Source organism: Bos mutus, chromosome 13 (assembly GCF_027580195.1).
Source record: "Bos mutus isolate GX-2022 chromosome 13, NWIPB_WYAK_1.1, whole genome shotgun sequence".
Lineage (NCBI taxonomy): Eukaryota > Metazoa > Chordata > Mammalia > Artiodactyla > Bovidae > Bos > Bos mutus.
In genome coordinates, this window is record NC_091629.1 from 79637046 (window position 1) to 79660927 (window position 23882).

The 23882-nt window shown below is 42.4% G+C and overlaps 1 protein-coding gene across 9 annotated transcripts in view; it reads right to left on the reverse strand.

Moving 5' to 3' along the window:
- PLCB4 (phospholipase C beta 4) overlaps positions 1 to 23882 on the reverse strand; it is a 483912-nt gene that overhangs the window by 162604 nt on the left and 297426 nt on the right. For all 9 annotated transcript variants that reach the window (XM_070381997.1, XM_070381991.1, XM_070381995.1 and 6 more), the window contains one exon: positions 522 to 602. In XM_070381997.1, coding sequence (XP_070238098.1) covers positions 522 to 602 — 81 coding nt within the window. The remainder of the gene's footprint in view (positions 1 to 521; positions 603 to 23882) is intronic.

A 23882-nucleotide genomic window follows, 5' to 3' on the forward strand; every position in this document is an offset into this window, starting at 1 on the left:
CCATGTATATAATTAAATATATGTGTGTATATGAAATATTAGTGGGACTATACTAACTTAAACTCTGATTCTACTCTTCAGAAATTCAGCTCAAAGGTTCACAAAATGTGAATGCTGTGCCATGTGTTAAGTCCTGGAAAATGCCCTTAAATGCACCTCTGAGACTTCAGCTTGAATACCTCTCTTCTGGGAAATCTTTTTAGCTCCCAAGATTTAAATCAGACTTGCCTGCTTTTAAGCTCTTGTAACCTGACCTTCTCTTTCGCAACTCTCAATGTCTTGTAACTTTCTTTCTTTCTTTTGGATGCCCGACCCTGATTCTAGGCTGGAATCTATAAGGATCACATCCTTGACCATTACTATGTCCCCAACGCCTGGGCACATGGAAGCACATTTTAAAAAGTCTTGAATGAATGAGTAAGTGTAGGGTCCGTACCCGCAAGGGGCTTTCCGTCACTTGTGGAGAAATGAAATGCCTTCACCCTGAGAGCAAGAAGGAGCAACTTGTTTTTGTGCCATACCTTGCCTTCACTTCTCCAGGTCAGAAAGAAGCCAAATTCATCTACTTTGAAGAGGCAGTTGGGTTCAAACACAAAGGATTCCTGTGAAAAAGAAATGTGTTGATCTGTGTGACTCACACCATTTTGAATCTAATAAAAATGCAAATATCTTTTAGCATCTAAACAAAAGATAAATGCATCCTGAATCTAATGACCACATTTCTCATTATATTATGTAACATTTTCATTTTGAAAATTTCTTGCATTCACTTTTGCATTGAAAGACTGATCAATTTTATATAGCATCTTCCTTTAAGGCAGTTTTAAGAACAAAACACACTAATGTTCTGAAGGTACATAGGGAAGTTTTCTCTAAGATTTCGGGAAAAAGAGCTCCTGGAAAGGATTCCCAGGTTTCAGCCAACTGGTCTCACTCCACACAAGAGGAATTGTTGCTGGTCTCTAACATAAATCAAAAATCAGGAGATAATTTTTTTTTTAATCACTGATTTTTTTTTTTTTGGTCTACAGAATTCAGCATTCAGAGGATTACTCACATAACTCCTGAGGTTTCTGCTTGTATATCCAATCTCACTGGGTGTTCCATAAACTGGGACTTAAGCAAGAGTTTGAGCTACTCAAGTGTAGTCATGGGAGCAGCAGCATCAACCTCACTTGGGAGATTGACTGCATTGGCAGAATCTAGGGCTCCAGGCCAGACAGACTGAATCAGAGTCTCTGGGGTGGGAACCAGAAATCTGTGTTCCAACAAGCCCTCCAGGTGATTCTAATACACAGTAAAAATCTAAGAACCACTGCTGTGGACATCAGAATCAGATCAAGATGGAATGTTAGCCAAATGCAGGGGCCCCATAGCAGCTAAGTTGTATTTCCCAAAGGATTCCTGGTCTAGCAAGAAAGCACCATTGTTCTTAAAAACTCCAGGCAAGTCCTATGTCAATGAAAGCTAAAGGGCCCCCAGGAAATGAACCCAGATGCCCTCTGCCCTCTGCCTGCATTACACCAAGACTTGGCACTCACACGTCAACAGATCCAGTTCTCGTGACCTAAAGAACTTATCCTCCTAGATAATTATAACACTGCTATAGGAGCTGCTTGGCAAACAGGAACGGTGTGTGACTTCAAACAAATAGAGAGCAATCACTGGATTAAGATTTTAAGCATAGTCCAGACTCTCAATTCAAAACTTATTTTTCTAAATTTCAAGGAAGTAGCAACATTTATCAAGGTAAATCCAATGTCAATGTCACATTTTAGAGTCCCAGGGCCCCTGAACAAAAATTTGTGTAGTTTTCTGACAGGTGAAGAATTATCATGTGCAAGCAGTCACCGCGATGAATAAGATGAAGGAAGGGCATTATGTGACCTTTGTTTATGGAATAAAAATCCAATTCTGCCACTTATTATTTACTTTCTCAAACAAAGACGCTAAGTCTCTGAATCCTTACCTAACAGAAGGAAATATTTACATCTACCTTTTAGGCAATGAAATGAGGTGATAAATGCAAAGCACTTTTACATTTTACCATGAATGTGAGTCACACTGTTACATAGTTCAGCAAGTAGTAGCTACCATCCTTTATCCCTGGTTCAAGTTTACATTTGTGGTAGCAAATTATTAACAATGTGAATTTGTCAATATGTAATGTTTTCGACCCACAGAAATGCATTTCTGGATGGTTCAGCTTTTTAGGAAAGGTTTGACCCAGAAGTGGACACTTTAGATGGGTCTTAGAGGATGAGCAGCAGCTATCCAGGTGAAGCAGCGTGGCAGGCATGCAGGACTGCTGACAGTAGGGGCTTCGGAGGAGGTCATGCGGTAGGTCCACCTTAAGGGGATGATGGAGATGAGACTAGACACATAAATAAGGCTAGATCGAAGGGTGGGGTACACCATACAAAAAGGTATTAAATGTAACCCAAAGGTCTTGAATCATTACTGATTGAGAAACGAGAATAATCAAACTATGAGAATGAACACATTGTAGAATACTTTCCAAGCAATATCTTAATGGTAATAAAGAATTTCAGTGTTCAAAAGTATGACCTAAAATGGTGTTTACAGAGTAGACCTACAATGAATCAGCTACTGTCATTATTTATTTATGTGCACCCAATTCAATTCCAAATAGGGATTTGGAATGACCTAGGAAATATACATGATAAATAAGAATGATTTTCCAGCTTTTTTTCAGGTGGAACTTACAGTTCCTTGGCCTCCTTAATGGCAAAGTTTTTTTCTTTCTTCCTCTCTCAGTTACTTAGTACCCTCTGACTTTACCATTACTACCTGGGAATTTGGATTCCTAACATCCCATTCTTGGATCATCTTGTGCTTTTAACTCCTAGCTCTATAGTCTTCACTCTGCTATATTAATCCGAGTACCTACAACTTCCTGCTTGTTAATCCTGCCCACCTCTCGCTAACCACCAGGCTTTCCTTGCTTTTACTTCCGTCCTTGTCTAGTTTATTTCCGTGATCCAACATTACATCACTTCCTCACAGACACTTCAACTTCTATGTCTCATTTTCCATTTTCATGGCCAAACAACTAAGTCCATCCTGTCCATTTTTTAATCACTAAATTTGATGGAGAAAATTACAAAACTAGATTGTCTGGCTTTGGTTTAAATTCAAGATTATACACTTCAAATGGATAGTCCACATGACTTTCAACCTTATAATTCTTTCTTTTAAAGTTCCCCACCCTTCAAAAGGATGATCTCAGTGCTTCTCAAACTCCTTTACTCCTAGCCAATTACTGAGCTTCATTGATTAAATAAAGGAAACTCATCAGATGAGAACTTTCTCTATCCTTCCTCCTAATAACGTATGCTTTCACCCATCAAAAGTCAATCCCTCCGCTTCTGCTCCAGATTCCATCCTCTTTCACCTACACAAGGATTTCAGTCTTCTATGTATCGTCATCCAATATACATCAGTTTTTCTCTCTATGAGGTCATTCCTATCAGCACACAAATAAGTCCCAGCCATCCCCACCTACTCCTTCACTTACTCCCTCACGTCTCTGATCCATTTTAAGGGCACAGTATCTTGAAGAGTTTGTCTCCAGCCACTGTCTCTACTCTTTCTCTTCCATACCATCTCTGACCAATTCCATCTGCCTTCTGTTCCTCCCACTTGCTAACATATTTCTGCCGGGTTCACCGTGACTCACTTTCACATTGCCATACGCAGGGCACACTTTGATTTGCTCTTCTACATGTTCAACATTACAACTTCTTACATGAACCACAGAAGTTGGCTCTGGGGATTGTTATCTATGTTCTGAGACCTCCTTTAATGCTAAAGCTTTAACACTATCTACTTCTTGATGACTCCCAGATTTATAGTAGCAGCCCTGTCCTCTCTGGGTTCTCAGTTCAGACATCTAACTCTCTTCTTGACTTCTTCACATGAATGTCTCTAAATTAAATCATCCATAACCAAATTCTTTATTCCTCACCCTTTTTCCCCAAGCCTTTCCATCACAAGACATTCTGGGCTCAATACTTGTCACTAGTGTCCTGACTTACTGAAACTACAATCATCCTTGACTTTCCATTAACAAGTCCATTTTCATAGCATCCATCTCTACCACCACCACCACCACCTTGGTCCAGAGCATCACCATCTTTTTCATAGATTGATCAACTCATTTCTACTCTTTCCTTCACAGCAGGCAGACTGATTCTTCAAATAGTGAAGCCATTTAATAGATCCCTATCATATTTAGGGTGAATTCCCTGGTGGCTCAGATGGTAAGTGTCTGTCTACAATGTGGGAGACCTGGGTTCGATCCCTGGGTCAGGAAGATATCTTGGAGAAGGAAATGGCAACCCATTCCAGTACTCTTGCCTGGAAAATCCCATGGACTGAGGAGCCTGGTGCAGGCTACTGTCCATGGGGTTGCAAAGAGTCGGGCACGACTGAAGCGACTTAGCAGCAGCAGCAGCATGGGCTAAAAGGTCCTGTGTAATCTGGGTCTTAGAGACCTGATCACACATCATTTTCTGTCTTTGTTTTCCTTCTTGTTCACTACACCCATCAGTACTCTTTTCCTTAAGAGTACTTCTTAAGCTCTTCTAGCCTCAGGGCCTTTGCATTGGCTCTTCCTCCTTCCTAGAAGTCTCTTCCTACTGTCTTTAGCTTCTCTTCATCCTACAGGCCGCATTTTAACTCTTCCCTCTTCAGAGGGGATATTTCCTTGACCTCCCTAATAGGTCTCTCATTTTGTTTTCTAAGATAGCATCTTGATTATTTCTTTGCTTGAAACTAACACAGTCTGCAATTATTTCATTTCTTTGTTTATTGATTCATGGCTTGGTTCCTACACCAGAGTTTAACCTCCACGAGGGTAGAGTCCTTGAAACTTTCTTGTTCACCTTTGTCCTTCAAGCAGCTAGCACATCAAAGACACACTGAAAGTAAATTCATACACCAAAAATTTAAATGAATTATTTTTTTTCAAAGATACTTCACAGTAGGCCAATATATAAAATGTAAACAAGAAGTCATTCAAGTTGAGGGGGTTGCACCAGGCCCTCATAAGGGTGACTCTCTGGAGGGCTCCCAGGAACAGACAGACAAACGTAAGGCCACTAATGCTTAGGCTGCCTGCCTGGAAAAGCAGAAGCTTTATCCAATTCATACAAGCTCATCTTAGAGGTATGGTAAGCTCATCTTACCATCTTACTATAGCTCTAGAGGAGCTATTTCACGTTCAAGGTCAGAAGGTGCGGCGGTGAGGAGATACCCCTTGTCCAAGGTAAGGAGCAGCGGCTGAGCTTTGCTGGAACAGCCGTGAAGAGATACCCCACGTCCAAGGTAAGATAAACCCAAGTAAGATGGTAGGTGTTGCAAGAGGGCATCAGAGGGCAGACACACTGAAACCATATTCACAGAAAACTAGTCAATCTAATCACACTAGGACCACAGCCTTGTCTAACTCAATGAAACTAAGCCATGCCTGTGAGGCCACCCAAGACGGATGGGTCATGGTGGAGAGGTCTGACAGAATGTGGTCCACTGGAGAAGGGAATGGCAAACCACTTCAGTATTCTTGCCTTGAGAACCCCATGAACAGTATGAAAGGGCAAAATGATAGGACACTGAAAGAGAAACTCCCTAGGTCAATCGGTGCCCCATATGCTACTGGAGACAAGTGGAGAAATAACTCCAGAAAGAATGAAGGGATGGAGCCAAAGCAAAAAGAATACCCAGCTGTGGATGGGACTGGTGATGGAAGCAAGGTCCAGTGCTGTAAAGATCAATATTGCATAGGAACCTGGAATGTCAGGTCCATGAATCAAGGCAAATTGGAAGTGGTCAAACAAGAGATGGCAAGAGTGAATGTCGACATTCTAGGAATCAGCGAACTAAAATGGACTGGAATGGGTGAATTTAACTCAGATGACCATTATATCTACTACTACGGGCAGGAATCCCTCAGAAGAAATGGAGTAGCCGTCATGGTCAACAAAAGAGTTCAAAATGCAGTACTTGGATGCAATCTCAGAAACGACAGAATGATCTCTGTTCATTTCCAAGGCAAACTATTCACTATGACAGTAATCCAAGTCTATGTCCCAACCAGTAACGCTGAAGAAGCTGAAGTTGAACGGTTCTATGAAGACCTACAAGACCTTCTAGAACTAACACCCAAAAAACATGTCCTTTTCATTACAGGGGACTGGAATGCAAAAGTAGGAAGTCAAGAAACACCTGGAGTAACAGGCAAATTTGGCCTTGGAATACGAAATGAAGCAGGGCAATAATAGAGTTTTGCCAAGAGAACGCACTGGTCATAGCAAACACCCTCTTCCAACAACACAAGAGAAGACTCTACACATGGACATCACCAGATGGTCAACACCAAAATCAGATTGATTATATTCTTTGCAGCCAAAGATGGAGAAGCTCTATACAGTCAACAAAAACAAGACCAGGAGCTGATTGTGGCTCAGATCATGAACTCCTTTTTGCCAAATTCAGACTGAAATTGAAGACAGTAGGGAAAACCACTAGACCATTCAGGTTTGACCTAAATCAAATCCCTTATGATTATACAGTAGAAGTAAGAAATGGATTTAAGGGACTAGATCTGATAGATACAGTGCCTGATGAACTATGGACGGAGGTTCATGACATTGTATAGGAGACAGGGATCAAGGCCATCCCCATGGAAAAGAAATGCAAAAAAGCAAAATGGCTGTCTGGGGAGGGCTTACAAATTGCTGTGAAAAGAAGAGAAGCAAAAAGCAAAGGAGAAAAGGAAAGATATAAAAGGAAAGATCATAAACATCAAGAATGCAGAGTTCCAAAGAAACAGCAAGAAGAGATAAAAAAAAAAAAAAAGCTCTGTTCCATTTCAGGATGAGTTTCACTGGCTCTTGCCTGTGGAGCAAAATCCTCTCCCAGCTGGTGTTTACAAAAAAAAAAAAAAAAGAAACAGGAAAACAACAGAATGGGAAAGACTAGAGATCTCTTCAAGAAATTAGAGATACCAAGGGAACATTTCAGGCAAAGATGGGCTCGATAAAGGACAGAAATGGCATGGACCTAAGAGAAGCAGAAGATATTAAGAAGAGGTGGCAAGAATACACAGAAGAACTGTACAAAAAAGATCTTCATGACCAAGAAAACCACGATGGTGTGATCATTCACCTAGAGCCAGACATCCTGGAATGTGAAGTCAAGTGGTCCTTACAAAGCATCACTACGAACAAAGCTAGTGGAGGTGATGGAATTTCAGTGGAGCTATTTCAAATCCTGAAAGATGATGCTGTTAAAGTGCTGCACTCAATATGCTAGCAATTTGGAAAACTCAGCAGTGGCCACAGGACTGGAAAAGAACAGTTTTCATTTCAATCCCAAAGAAAGGCAATGCCAAAGAATGCTCAAACTACCACACAATTGCACTCATCTCACAAACTAGTAAGGTAATGCTCAAACTTCTCCAAGCCAGGCTTCAGCAATACATGAACAGTGAACTTCCAGATGTTCAAGTGGGTTTTAGAAAAGGCAGAGGAACCAGAGACCAAATTGCCAACATCCGCTGGATCATGGAAAAGCAAGAGAGTTCCAGAAAAACATCTATTTCTGCTTTATTGACTATGCCAAAGCCTTTGACTGTGTGGATCACAATAACTGGGGAAAATTCTGAAAGAGATGAGAATACCAGATCACCTGACCTGCCTCTTGAGAAATCTGTATGCATGTCAGGAAGCAACAGTTAGAACTGGACATGGAACAACGGACTGGTTCCAAATAGGAAAAGGAGTACGTCAAAACTGCATATTGTCACCCTGCTTATTTAACTTCTATGCAGAGTACATCATGAGAAACACTGGGCTGGAAGAAACACAAGCTGGAATCAAGATTGCTGAGAGAAATATCAATAACCTCAGATATGCAGATGACACCACCTTTATGGCAGAAAGCGAAGAGGAACTAAAAAGCCTCTTGATGAAGGTGAAAGAGGAGAGTGAAAAAGTTGGCTTAAAACTCAACATTCAGAAAACGAAGATCATGGCATCTGGTCCCGTCACATCATGGGAAATAGATGGGGAAACAGTGGAAACAGTGTCAGACTTTATTTTTTTGGGCTCCAAAATCACTGCAGATGGTGACTGCATGCATGAAATTAAAAGAAGCTTACTCCTTGGAAGAAAAGTCATGACCAACCTAGATAGAATATTGAAAAGCAGAGACATTACCTTGCCAACAAAGGTCCATCTAGTCAAGGCTATGGTTTCTCCAGTGGTCATGTATGGATGTGAGAGTTGGACTGTGAAGAAAGCTGAGCGCCGAACAATTGATGCTTTTGAACTGTGGTGTTGGAGAAGACTCTTGAGAGTCCCTTGGACTGCAAGGAGATCCAACCAGTCCATTCTGAAGGACATCAGCCCTGGGATTTCTTTGGAAGGAATGATGCTAAAGCTGAAACTCCAGTACTTTGGCCACCTCATGCGAAGAGTTGACTCATTGGAAAAGACTCTGATGCTGGGAGGGATTGTGGGCAGGAGGAGAAGGGGACGACAGAGGATGAGATGGCTGGATGGCATCACTGACTCGATGGACGTGAGTCTGAGTGAACTCTGGGAGTTGGTGATGGACAGGGAGGCCTGGCATGCTGCGATTCATAGGGTCTCAAAGAGTTGGAGAAGACTAAGTGACTGAACTGAAGTTCATCTTGGGTATGGTTTTGAGTTACCTCCTAGGAATCCCTTTTGGAACAGGAGAACTGTCTGAATGCCCCTACAAAGAGATTCTTTTCAAAATGGGATAAGAACCACAGGCAAGGAGAAGAAAACTAGAGCAAACTTGCAAAATGAGGACAAAATAAAAGATGAGTTTTCAGAAATTTTTGTTAAAAGGTCCTACACAGTGTGAATAAGATGCCTCATTGGCTCTGGGCTCCCTAGAAACAAAAGCAAAAGGGGAAAATATCATTTGCCAGGTGCCCATACAGTTCATAGATAAAAATATCAGATGTTAGGAGAATCAACTGCCTGAATAGAAATTCTCTAGTGAGACACTTAAGGAGCACCAACAGATGCTAATGAAAAGGTTTCCAACAAAACCCACAATAAGCTTGTACTGTGACCAGAAAATCCTTGGACCAAATGGGTTGAAAGTATCCATGGAAACGAGAGCACAAATCTGAGGGGTTTGTGCCAGTCGGTTGAAAGGAACTGAAACCCCACTCGTTTAGATTTCTCTGCGCCTCCCACTCACAGGACCGCCAGGCCTGCTGTGAGCAAAGGCACCCAATCTCCATTCTTCTTCCACTACGGCAGCTGTAAATGCCGCACAGGCACCTGCTGACCAGAACCGGGGCTGCAGACCCGTGATCACACTGAGGCAATGATAGCCCCAGTTCCCTTGTCAGGAGAATCCCTCTCCAGACTCGAGTGTGGCTGGGGAGATAAAGGAAGCTGGGCCCTTTCTCCCTCACAAATCTGTTGGTTGGCAGTTAACAAACGGTAGTAGGATTCTCCGATAAGGATGCAAACTGTAATGGAACTTCTTTCTGGTGCTCAGAAGTTCTCTTCTCCCAAGACTTAATTACAGCACACTGCAGAGCTCGAGGACCAGTTACCTCATCCAGCCCATACCGTTTGCCTTTGGCTACTGGGAGAGGCAGAAGTTGGGGATCTGGGGGCAATCTCTTTGGAAAAGGAAAGAAGCATCATTTTTGCTGGAATCACTAAAGAGAGAAGCTGTCCTGCCTTGAGGATCCCTGATCTGAGGGGCTTCCAGGGACCTTGTCCCCATTTCATCACCAATAATGTATATTTAACAGCTGCGTCTCAGCATTATTTTTGTGTAATTTTCACCTAACATATACTATCTTCAACATTATTCAGTATCATAGTCTACATTTCAAAGAGTCAAGTTACTTTCAAAATGATTTAGATTAAAAATATTTTTCCTTTATTTCAATTTTAAAAGTTATTTGATTAAACAACATTTCATCCTATTTTTTCACATAAAGAGTAGCAGAGATTGTAGCCGGCCAAATACTCTAAAGAGGAGGAAAGTATTTGGGCAAAGTTTCTAGATAACAGGTGATAACAGGTGGTTGATTTTATTTTAACTGTGATTTGTGGTTTTATCTTACCCTGCCTCTCCCTCCCTCTTACCCACCAATAATACCTGAGTTAATCATGAATGACTAGACCTTTCTACCCTGGGGTCTGCATCGTCAAATAGGGAATGGTCAAGTCTTACTACCAGGGAGAGATAGAGATTTGAGGCTGGTTAACAAATGTGTTAACTCCCCTCTATTTAAACTAAATTTCTCTTCATTTATCTAGCTGTTCTGGGCCTCTTCGGTGCTTGAGACTGGGTGGGTAGATTAGTATATAGAGAGGAGTGAAGCGAATGAGGGCTCCATATTCCACCACGAGACTCCTGTTTTCTGAGAAAGAAAACCCTCAGGAGGCACACTGCAACCCAGACCTTGTAGCTTATCGTGAAAGCGAAAGTAAAAGTCGCTCAGTCGTGTCCGACTCTTTTTGTGACCCCCTGGACTATACAGTCCATGGAATTCTCCAGGCCGGAACACTGGAGTCGGTAGCCTATCCCTTCTCCAGAAGATCTTCCCAACCCAGAAATCGAACCCAGGTCTCCTGCATTGCAGATTCTCTACCAGCTGAGACACAAGAGAAGCCCAAGAACACTGGAGTGGGTAGCCTATCCCTTCTCCAAATGGATCTTCCCTACCCAGGAATCAAATCAGGGTCTCCTGCATTGCAGGTGGACTCTTTACCAACTGAGCTACCAGGGAAGCTGGCTTATCGTTCCTGGACTCAAATGCCAGCCTCCTCTTCAGCATCTTTCAGAGAATCTTGCCATGGTAACATTTCATCTCTCCAAAATTGACTGGCCCCACCTGTAACTTGAGAAAATGGATACCAACCTCCCAGGGTTCTCAGAGTTGAGAAAGCCTGAATGCCTGCGACAAAGTCAACACTGCAAACCTGGTAATGGTTAGGAGAAAACAACCACTGTGTAATTCAGGGCTCCTGTACAACAGACTTCCTGTGATGACACCAATGAGCATGGAAGCCACAGGGGCCACGTGGGCGATGCAACCTTATAGCTCTATGTCAATAAAGCTAATGTGACAGACACACGGAATTCTTCAGTTTCATTTAAACAGCCATGTGTGATTAGTGGTTACCAAATCAGACATGCAGTTTTTAGAAATGAGGGGAAAGAAATGTTTGGAGGAGGGTCAGTTCAAACTGGTTTCTCTGATTCTGAAGCCTGTGTCTGTTTGACTCTGCCAGCTTTGACTGAGGAGGTCCTCCTCTACTTAAAATCAACGGGCTTTTGGACTGTCAGTAAAGAACACTGCCTTGGTAGGTTCCACCTTGAGGAAAACATGGGGCTCCTTGTCTCCTGGTTTGATAAAAGTGGAGGAAGAGAAGAGAGCTTTGTTAAGGCTGGAGACAGACAAGCGCAGTCAGAGTCAGGGAAAGACCATGACCGGCCTTCCCAAGTATAAATCACACTGTAAACTGTTACCACCAATCGGTTCTCATTCAGCACTGGGCAACGTTCGGAGCACTTTGGACACACTGACTTATTAACCTCCCAACTTCCCATGAGGGAGGAGCTCTTAATATTTCCATTTTACAGAGGAGGCCACTGTGGTGCAGAAATGAAGTGTCTTTCCCAGGGTCGTGTAGCCAGTGAGGCAGGGCTGGGATGGCGAGCTGCACCAAAGCGCGCCTTCACATCACCTCTGCTCTGAGACCCATGAGTGAGAGAGCGACATTGCCTGGAGTGGGTCCAGGGAGCTGCTCAGTGTCGCATCAGAGGGAGGCTTGGCTGCCCTTACCCCGAAGGCTAGTAAGCATCTCTCGGGTCGGAAGGGCTTCAGAAATGTTTCAGTTCTAATTACCACATTTCTCAAGCACTCTCTTGTGAACTCTATCAACTGTATGGACCATATTTATTAACTGTATAGACCTTATTTATTACCAGGTTGTTGTAAAGGCTTATCAGATATTTTTCTTGGATGCTAGTACAAAGAAAATTTACTTTGTATGATTCATTGCTTTCCTTGTAATCTGACATTTTGTATCCTAAAACTGTTTCTTTTTCCTGAACTACTCTGACCATCAGGATCAAAATCAAATTTGCAGTTCACTTCTTTCAATTTATGGGACATTTTTGTTGCCCATAGAGTGGTTGCCTCCTAATTTTGCCCCTAAATTTGCCTCCTAATTTTGCCCAGTTTGATTTACTTTTTCATTCTTCCCCCCTGTCTTCAACTTAAATCCCTAATGCATTTTATCTAGTGGCACTTGCAGATGAATAAGCTGGATTCAGAAGAGGCATAGGAAGCAGAGATCAAATTGCCAATATCCGTTGGATCATAGAAAAAGCAAGGGGATTTCAAAAAACATATTCTTTTGCTTCATTGACTATGCTAAAGCCTTTGACTGTGTGGATCACAATAAACTGTGTAAAATTCTTAAAGACATGGGAATACCAGACCAGCTTACTGTCTCCTGAGAAATCTATATGTATGACAAGATTCAATAACTAGAATTAGACATGGCACAATGGACTGGTCCACAATTGGAAAAGGAGTATGTCAAGGTTGTATATTGTCACCCTACTTATTTAACTTAAATGCAGAGCACATCATTCAAAATGCTGGGCTGGATGAATCACAAGCTGGAATCAAGATTGCCAGGAGAAATATCAACAACCACAGATATGCAAATGATACCACGCTAATGGCAGAAAGTCAGGAGGAACTAAAGAGCCTCTTGATGAGGATGGAAGAGGAGAGTGAAAAAGTTGGCTCAAAGCTCAACATTCAAAAAACTAAGATCATGGAATCTGGTCCTATCACTTCATGGCAAATAGATATGGAAAAAGTGGAAAGAGTGACAGATTTTATTTTCTTGGTCTCCAAAATTACTGGGGAGGGTGACTGCCACCACAAAATTAAAAGACATTTGCTTCTTGGGAAGAAAAGCTATGACATAATCTAGACAGCATATTAAAAAGCAGAGAAATCCACTTTGCTGACAAAGGTCCACATAGTCAAAAATATGGTTTTTTCAGTACTCATGTGTGTGGATGTGAGAGTTGGACCATAAAAAGGCTGAGTCCTGAAGAACTGATGCTTTCAAATTGTGGTTCTGAAGAAGACTCTTGAGAGTCCCTTGGACTGCAAGGAGATCCAACCAGTCAATCCTAAAGGAAATTAACCCTGAATATTAATTGGAAGGACTGATGCTGAAGCTGAAGCTGAAGCTCCAATTCTTAAACCATCTGACGCGAAGAGCTAATTCATTGGAAAAGACCCTGATGCTAGGAAAGATTGAGGGCAGGAAGAAAAGGGGGTGACAGAGGATGAGATGGTTGGATGGCATCACTGACACAATGGACATGAGTTTGAGCAAGCTCTGGGAGATAGTGAAGGACAGGGAAGCCTGACATGCTGCAATTCATGGGGTCCCAAAGAGTTGGACATGACTTAGCGACTGAACACTAACAATTTCTGTATCACAGCTGACTTTGGGATGTGGAAGAAACATGCATAAATAAGCACGAAACTCATTTCATGAACACTCAAAACGACTGGGCATGTTACATTGGTCCAACATGTTACACCAGTCCAACAGACCTGATCCAAACGTGGCTGGACACTCATAGGCTTATTTGAGCTCTGTCTCTTCGTCTCCGAAAGCAGGGAAGCAACCTCAACAACATCTCACAGGCCACCTGTGGGCACTGCTGGGCTTGATAAATAACCTGCACTCAGTACATTATTACTGATTATCACTGTGACTCACACTGCTAGAACTGATTATGAGGAAGCAGCCAAGAAACAAATATAGTAAATGCCACCACCCCAACCTTACAGATATCCTCTGAGGTTAGCAAGTCACTCAAGAGGACACAGAAAATAAGCAGCAGAATTACGTCTACATCTGCGTTGAGACGAGGAAAGCACCTCTGCCACGTGGGTCTTCAGGATGAGCAGCGATATCCTGTGTGCTTTTTCCCCCTGATGCAGATCTAGAGGTGTATACATGAAGAGAACCTACAGCTGCTGAGCGAGACTCACTGAAAGTCTAGTCAGACTGTGTTTTTTTCTGTGCCCTAGCCAGCTTCAGCCCACATCCAGCCATCAGAACACAGATCCAGTTCTTCCTTCTACACAGGCGAGTAGTGACCAAAGGAGACAGTCTCTGGGTTGGGGACTGTCCTGCGTGTCGTCTGTGTGAGTGGGTCCTCTGACCATACTTTTGGACCGTGAGCGGCAAGCAAGAGGTTGTTCAGCAAGTATTACAGGTGCTAGGGTGGCTGTCTGTCTTGTCTATGTCTATCCACAGAAACAGAAATGAAAATTCTCCCTCTCAAGAACCAACCGCAAGCATTCAAAAGGTGATTTCAGGAATGACACAATGGCATACAGTGAATCTTTATTCTGACAGGCAGGGCTTAATCCCCTCATTTCAATTTATACTGCCCTCAGAAATGAAGATCACCATCACCTTTCAAAGTGACCTGGCTTGGCGGGGAAGAGTTGTTGAAGGCCGCTGAAAACAAGCAAGAGGAGGGCACAGCATCTTTCCTGATTTTTTATGTCCTCTTTTAAAAAGGAGCTGAAACTTGGCCTGATGGCACTTGTTATTAGCAAGGGCTCTGACACGTCCTTGGCTCTGTGAGAAGCTGGTCAACTAGGATCTAAATTTGGGAAGAAGAAGGTATTGCTTAAATGAGCTGCCTGGAAGAGTCAAATTCTATTTTTGTCTGCTCGCTTCATGGTCCTGAATAGTTAGGAATCTCTATTTTCTCTTACTTGCAGATAAAGATGTTGAATCTTTGGGTCTTAACTTTTTAAGGTCTGCCTGTTTGAGACACCAGACTCTGTATCTGTCTTCCTTATCCTTCTCTCTCCTGGAAGCACTCTGTTGAGGGCATTTGGAGGTCCAATCTGAACCCTCAGACTCTGAGAGGGCTCTTGTGTTGCCGCAGGGTGCCGGACAGACTCCCTGATGCTTGCCAGACAACACTTGAAGAAATTCTTCCTAAGGTATTTGGCAACTGCCTCTCAGATTGCAGAAAGAAGAAGAAAGTCAACAAGACATGCTTGTAGATGAAGTGTGTGGTCACTCAAGAAAGTCTCTTTCTTGGGCAGAGAAACTGTCATGTTAGTCAAAACAGTTGCTGTAGTAATTATAAGGAGGAAAAATTAAAGACCAACTTATTTGGAGCCAGGGAGGAAAAGAAATGCTTTTGTAACAAACATTTACAACAAATTTATATGTCACCATCACCCCCCTGCCATCCCCCGCCCCACGTCCTACCCCAGAGAGTCTCTGCTTGAGCCGACTCCAGTCAAGCCCCTCTGAACCTCCTTCCCAGCCAGGCTTTGAGTTCTGGACTTCCACGTCTGTCTTTACACTGCCCAGCATTAGCAAGAATCCTGCTGAGTTGCTTTAGCCAGAATCCCCCAACTCAGGATCTGATCAGCCTTTATATCTGACCTGATTCTTCAATCTCCACCACCTCCCAGGCGATTCTGATCACCCTGGCTTGCCTGAAGCAGGAATTCTACTCAGGTGGTTTAGCCAAAATCTCTCCTTATCCTGGATGTTTCCTTTTAGCAATTTTCCACCCAATGACTACTCTACCTGCTCCTTGGCTACAAATTCATTTTTCTTTGTTATTTTTGAAGTTGGGCTCAATTTCTCTCCTCTCCTGGCAAACTCCCTTTGTAGGTCTCTTGAATACAATTTGTCTGATTATTTCTTTTAATTTTTATTTTTTGGCCACCCTTCACAGCATGTGGGATCTTACATCCCCTACAAGGGATCAAACCCACACCTGATGCATTGGCAATGTGGAGTGTTCACCGCTGGGCCACCTGGGAAGTCTACCTTTTTTTTTTAACAAATGTCATGAATAACATTTTCTTCAACATCTCCCCCTCCAAAAAAAATTCTTTGTGCTTTGCAGAAGTGCTTGAAACATGACCATAAGCTAGTAAATCCTTCTTTTCAGTAAACCACTTCTAATAAAAACACAGTCAGTTCCAGAATAATAAACTGCAATGATTAAGGGATTAGACATATAGTAACATTCAAGACATATATATCTGAAGAGACTGATCCAAGAAATAATATTTTGAACTATGGCCAAGTACGAGTCGGCAGTCCATGTTGAATAGAGTCACTGAAAGGAAAGGAATCTCAAATGACTTCTATGGAATTTCCCTCTGAACGTCAACATCGCCCACTTAAACAGCCCAGCTTGTAAAAATGCTTTTTCTTGACATTGGCCACATGGGATATCGTTCCTTCCCCATTTTTATCTTCTGACACAGCTTATGTGTAGGTTTCCAGGGCGCACAGTCCCCCGGCCCTAAGGGCCAATCCCGACTCTATCACTTTTTATCGTGTCTCCAAGAGCTGCAGAAAGCACTGGAACAGGCACAGGAGGACCATCGCTACCAATCGAGAGAACCCTGAGCAAGACTTGGCTTCAGAAAATTGCAGTCTGAAGGTTTAGCACGTGACCCTCCTACCCTGACAGAAGGACTGCTGCAGGAACTGGGTCATCTCGGGACAGACGCTAAGAGGAACTTGGGAGAGTAGGAGATGGATTACAGGAAACGCCTCTAGAGAGAAGCAGGAGAAGATGCAGGAGTGGGCAGGGAGCGCCTGCACACCACGAGGCACCCGCAAAAGGAGAGGTGAGGAAGAGGACAGGGAAGGAAAGGTCTCAGATGCGGCACACTCCGAGAGCACCTCCACCAGGCGGACACGAGCCTGGAGCAAGGACTGCCCGCCAGAGGAACCTCGGCTGGAGAAGCAAAGGCAGGCTGCAGGCTCGGCCATACCACCCACCGGCCTGAGCCGCTGCTGACAGCTGCAGGGGTGAGCATGCTGCAGCTGGAGGCCGCCCACTGCCTGCACTCCGAGATGGTTTTGTCTCAGAGGGAGATGCAAAGGGCACAGCCCCACAGCTGCCACAGAGGGGATTTCTGGCTAACCCTTCTCCAGATCCTCCTAAAGGAGCTCCAGTTCTGGTTTCTTAAGACCCTTGAATGTCCTTAGGAACTTTTTAGAAATATTAGGAAATACTTAAATAACAAGCAATTTGAGTCCCAGATATCTAAGCAATGAATTGCTAGATCATCACAGATGCTTATTAAATATCTAAGTTGAATGAGTTCCTGGCCTGGGACATAGTAGTAAATAAAAACAGTGTTCTCTCTCTCTGGCTTTATATTCTAGGGAGGATTTTGACAAAGAGCACTAGGCAAATAAATAATATATCAGGAATGGATAAATGTGAAGATCAAAAGTCTGAAAAGTATGTATGTGCATGTATGTGTGCACGTTTTTTAAGTAAGGTGATCATGAAGGTCTTTTGGCTGAGGCGAACTTGGGGAGGACTGGAATACAGTGAAGAAGTAAGCTGTGAGAACTGACGATGTGTGGGGAAGAACAGTCAGAGCAGAAGCTACAAGTACAAAGGCCCTCATATTTTCAGGGAACATCAATGGTACAGTGAAGTGATAGGGGCTGTGTAGAGGACCTGTAAAGAGACAAGGTCGACTCTGGAAATGATTTTGAATAAGGTAGGAAGCCACTGACGTTTTAAAGCAGAAGAGGGGTATACTCTAACTACATTCTAAAAAGATCCATCTAACTTATTTCCTCATAATGGTGCAGTGGGGTAGGTATTATCACCCCCATTTTAAAGACAAGGCAGCTTAGTGCCAAGTGAGTTAAAGACTGGTTCCTGGTCAGATAACTTGAGCAGCAAAGTCTAACTGAAGCTATTTCTGTTTAACTCCAAAGCCATGCCCTTAACCAACTATGTGTATTTCAAACTCTTCACGAAAGAGCTCTCCGGCAAAGATTTAACCTGAAATACCACTTAATACAAACCATCTCTTTATCTGGGAGCAATATCCTGGCAACTTGGCTCTGGTGAGTATCCAAAGTTGAGAGACTTATCTGCCCTTTTAGGTGCTTGCAAAAGGACCGTCTGCAACTAGAGAGCAGCGGCGACAGCACCAAACGGTCCTCAGGGGGACTCTTTGTAGAAAGAAGACGCTGGCTTAGATGCCTGGCAAGCTATCTGGCTCAGTCCATCCGCTTCATTAAATGTTTAGACAAGGCAGGATTTCAAAGCAATTGATTACTATTTATGGTTTTAAGAATAAGTAGTTTAAAAAGTACTAATTATAATTAGTAGGCTTACCAGGTGGTGCTAGTGGTAAAGAACCTGCCTGCCAATTCAGAAGACATAAGAGAGTTGGGTTCAATCCCTGGGTCAGGAAGATCCCCTAGAGGAGGGTCACAACCCACTCCAGTGTTCCTGCCTGGAGAATCCCATGGACAGAGGAGCCAGGCGGGCTACAGTCCATAGGCTTGCAAAGAGTCAAACACAACTGAAGTGACTTAGCATGCATTATTATAATTAGTGTGCTTTTTATTAATTTATCAGAATCAATATTCAGGATTAGTGACAAGTTTCCCTGTTGAGGATATTTTATGTCTATTCTATTTATTGAAAGGAAATGTAATAGCACTGGAAACTCTACTCATTATTCTGTAATAACCTATATGGGAAAAGAATCGGAAAAAGAATGGAAATATGCATATGTATAATTGAATCACTTAGCTGTACGCGTGAAACTAATACAACATTGTAAATCAACTAGTTCCATATAAATTAAAAGTTAAGTTAAAAAAATAAATTCACATTGTAAATCAACTATACTTCAGTAAAAATTTTAATAAATAAATAATTGTAAATTTAAATATTAAAAAATAAATAAAAGGTTTCAGTAAGAAAGTAAAGTTATATTTCATTCATAGTATTTTTTATCTAGTTGTGTGGGGTTTTTCCCCCCAAAATTTAGACTTGATGAAAAGTTTTTTAACCTTAAATGCTGATTTTCACTGATCACAATGTAGAGATATTAGGGTTTTTAGCAGTGCTTATTTGCTCTCAGGGGAAAATATATGAAAAATACTTTTCTGCTGATTGTCATTTCTTTAACAGAATCAAATTAAAAACTTCTGGCTGTAGTAATACAATAACTATGGTCTAAAATAGATAAAGCAAATACGCGTCTAAAATAGTTAAACAGCCTTCATTAATGAACTTCAGAAAGTTTTTTTTTTTTCGATAGGTAGGTAGTTTTCTCTTTTTTTTCTGCCAGTCACACATATTTCCAAAAAAATGTTTCAAGAAACACTTGGAGTAACAGGCAAATTTGGCCTTGGAGTACAGAATGAAGCAGGGCAAAGACTAATAGTTTTGTCAAGAAAATGCACTGGTCATAGCAAACACCCTCTTCCAACAACACAAGAGAAGACTCTACACATGGAAATCACCAGATGGTCAATACCGAAATCAGATTAATTATATTCTTTGCAGCCACAGATGGAGAAGCTCTATACAGTCAGCAAAAACTAGACCGGGAGCTGACTGTGGCTCAGATCATGAACTCCTTATTGCCAGATTCAGACTTAAATTGAAGAGAGTTGGGAAAACCACTAGATCATTCAGGTATGACCTAAATCAAATCCCTTTTGATTATACAGTGGAAGTGACAAAGAGATTTAAGGGATCAGATCTGATAGACAGAGTGCCTGAAGAACTATGGATAGAGGTTCGTGACATTGTACAGGAGGCAGGGATCAAAACCATCCCCAAGAAAAAGAAATGCAAAAAGACAAAATGGTTATCTGAGGAGGCCTTACAAATAGCTATGAAAAGAAGAGAAGCAAAAGGCAAAAGAGAAAAGGAAAGATATACCCATTTGAATGCAGAGTTCCAAAGAATAGCAAGGAGAGATAAGAAAGCCTTCCTTAGTGATCAATGCAAAGAAATAGAGGAAAACAATAGAATGGGAGAGATTAGAGATCTCTTCAAGAAAATTAGAGATACCAAGGGACCATTTCATGCAAAGATGGGCACAATAAAGGATAGAAATGGTATGGACCTAACAGAAGTAGAAGATATTAAGAAGAGGTGGCAAGAATACACAGAAGAACTATAAAAAAGATCTTCATGACCCAGATAATCACGATGGTGTGATCACTCACCTAGAGCCAGACATCTTGGGGTGTGAAGCCAAGTGGGCCTTAGGAAGCATCATCACTACGAACAAAGCTAGTGGAGGTGATGGAATTCCAGTTGAACTACTTCAAATCCTAAAAGATGATGCTGTGAAAGTGCTGCACTCAATATGTCAGCAAATTTGGAAAGCACAGCAGTGGCCACAGGACTGGAAAAGGTCAGTTTTCATTCCAATCCCAAAGAAAGGCAATGTCAAAGAATGCTCAAACTACCGCACAATTGCACTCATCTTACAGGCTGATAAAGTAATGCTCAAAATTCTCCAAGCCAGGCTTCAACAATACGTGAACCGTGAACTTCCAGGTGATCAAGTTGGATTTAGAAAAGGCAGAGGAAGCATAGATCGAATTGCCAACATCCTTTGGAACAGCGAAAAAGCAAGAAAGCTCCAGAGAAACATCTACTTCTGCTTTATTGACTATGCCAAAGCCTTTGACTGTGTGGATCACAAAAAAAACTGAAAAATTCTTCAAGAGATGGGAACACCAGACCCTCTGACCTGCCTCGTGAGAAACCTGTATGTGGGTCAAGAAGCAACAAGAAGCAACAGTTAGAACTGGACATGGAACAACAGACTGGTTCCAAATTGGGAAAGGGGTACATCAAGTTGTATATTGTCACCCTGCTTATTTAATTTATATGCAGAATACAATATCAATATCAATAACCTCAGACAAGCAGATGATACCACCTTTATGGAAGAAAGCAAAAAGAAACTAAAGAGCTTCTTGATGAAAGTGAAAGAGGAGATTGAAAAAGTTGGCTTAAAACTCAACATTCAAAAAACTAAGATCATGGCATCTGGTTTCATTACTTCAGGGCCATAGATGGGGAAATAGCAGAAACAGTGAGAGACTTTATTTTCTTGGGCTCCAAAATCACAGCAGATGGTGACTGCAGCCATGAAATTAAAAGACGCTTGCTCTTGGAAGAAAAGCTATGACCAACCTAGACAGCATATTAAAAAGCAGAGATATTACTTTGCCAACAAAGTCCTGTCTACTCAAAGCTATAGTTTTTCCAGTAGTCATGTATGGATGTGAGAGTTGGATTATAAAGAAAGCTGAGTGCCAAAGAATTGATGCTTTTCAACTATGGTGTTGGAGAAGGCTCTTTAGAGTCCCTGGGACTGCAGGGAGATCCAACCAGTCCATCCTAAAGGAGATCAGTCCCGGGTGTTCATTGGAAGGACTGACACTGACACTGAAGCTCCAATACTTTGGCCACCTGATGCAAAGAACTGACTCATTGGAAAAGACGCTGATTCTGGGAAAGATTGAAGGCAGGAGAAGAAGGGGACAACAGAGGATGAGACGGTTGGATGGCATCATGGACTCAATGAACATGAGTCTGAGTGAAGTCTGGGAGCTGGTGATGGACAGAGTGGCCTGGCGTGCTGCAGTCCACTACCGTCTAGTTAAGTTAAGTAGTAAGTTTAAGAAGGTAGACGGGCCCCTGGGCTGGAGCTGCTGTCTTCAACTAGAGTAAAATTGAAGCTTTGTTTTCCCTAGTCCCTCAGGACAAAGTTAATGGCAGCAGCTGAGCTCTGCTGGACTCAAGAGATGACCACTTGTGAAGTCAAGGAAACATCCCTGACTGCCCAGAAAGGTCCTTGGGGGTAGAAAGGAGGGGGCGCCACCCCCAGAGTAAGTGATGCCGAGCTTCCTACAGGCCTCTGCACCAGAATCCATCTTGGCAGAAACATGCTCATGCATCTTAGGGAGGGCCTTAGGACAGGTCACATGCGAAAAAGAAATGAGATAATTGTACAAAGGTAAACAAAGGCCAGAAGAACCGTGATATATAAACGATTTAAATGCTTCTTTACTGTGCTCCTCCTCATTAGGGAGGATGCCCACATCCTTTCTCTCTGAGTGTGAATTTCTGATTTGTGCATTTGTATTTTGGTCTTTGTTTACTAAGTTTTTTCAGCAGTTCTTTCTTTTTGGCTGTTCTGGGTCTTTATTCCTATGCACAGTCTTTCTCTAGTTGCAGCAAGCAGGGGCCACTCTTCATTGCAGATGTAGCCCTCTCTTCGCTGCAGAACACAGCTCTCGGCCTGCAGGCTTCCATAGCTGCGGCACACAGGCTCAGGCGTTGTGGCCCATGGGCTTAGTTCCTGGGAAGCATGTGGGATTTTCCCAGAACAGGGATGGACCCGGTGAACCCTGTGTTGGCAGGCGGATTCTTAACCACTACACTATCAGGGAAGTCTGCTTCTGTCTTAAATAGGCTGTTTCCCTGTGTGCATTCCCACAAGTGGTGCTGTGCTAATAATAATAAATTTTGTACCTGTTTTTATAGTTTTTACCTCCTTGAAACATTGTTGATTTCCAATGGGGCAAGAGCCAGGACCACTTTGCTTCTAGCCTCTAGCCCATTGGTGGACTAGCGACTAGAATTCCTAGTTTTCGTTCAGACTACGCAGGATCAAATCCTGGACAGGGAACTAAGACCCTGCTTCAACATCGCTTACTGCTGTCTCTCAGAGAACATAAGCAATGAAACATGTCTTCCATAAAAACAACAAAACCAGAAGTAACAACAAAAACATTCATCATCATTTTTAGGATGAGGGAATTCACAAGAAGTTGAGCTTAAAGAAATGCCATTTTCTTACTTGAGAAGGGACTTCAAAATGATTCACTTTAAAATATGCTGTATATTTCCTCTGACTGTTTATTCATTCATACTTGGATGAACTCTTATTAATTTAATGGCTGGGCCACACGCATGAACAGAATGCCATCCCGAAGAAAATGCCTCCAGGATGTCCTTGGGGCCTCTTCACCATCAGCCTGGAGAACCACAAGGCTGAGCCTATCAACCCTAATTAAAGGATGCACGGGCATGCACTGAGCTCCTGCTCCCTTGCGGCCATAAACAAGGCTTGAAGGAGCAAACACGGTGCCCTTTCCTATTTACACTTCAGATAGGAAAAAAGCAAAAAAAACAAAAACCAAAAAAACCCTCAAAACTAGCACTGTCCACAGGAAACTAACATAACACTGTAAATGAACTGTATTTCAATTTTTAAACATGTTAAAAATAAACAAGCACTGTCATTTTAGCCACTGAATTTTAACTAAGTCCTTTAGCACAGCACAGTCATACTCTAGAAACCTAAGTAACTAGCTCCTCATATTTTATTTTGTGTTGTTGTTCAGTTGCTAAGTCATGTCGGACTCTTTACAACCCCATGGTCTGCAGCACACCGGGCCTCCCTGTCCCTCACCGCCTCCCGCAGTTTGCCCAAGTTCATGGTCACTGAGTCAGTGATTCTATCCAGCCATCTCCTCCTCTGCTGCCCTCTTCTCCTTTTGCCTTCAATCGTTCCCAGCATCAGGGTCTTTTCCAGTGAGTTCGCTCTTCGCATACTCATGATTTATTTCCTCTAGTGTTGTACTGGTACATTTTGTTTTCAACAGTTCCTTACGCATCAAGGCTCCTTAAAATCAAGCCAGCCCAGATTTCCTCCTCTAGTTTCCTAGTGCACGTGTGTCTCGTCTTCCCATAAATAAGTCCTTCCTACGCCCTTGAAGAGCATGAATCTCCAGTATTAGAGTTTTCCATGAGACTGACTCAGACGCTGTTTCACGGGTGAGATGCTTCTATTCCTCCAGAGAACACAATTTTCTTCTACCTCAGCGAACAAATGAAGAAATATAAACGCAAAGAAACCTTACAGAGAGGCAAAAAAAATATAAAAGTGA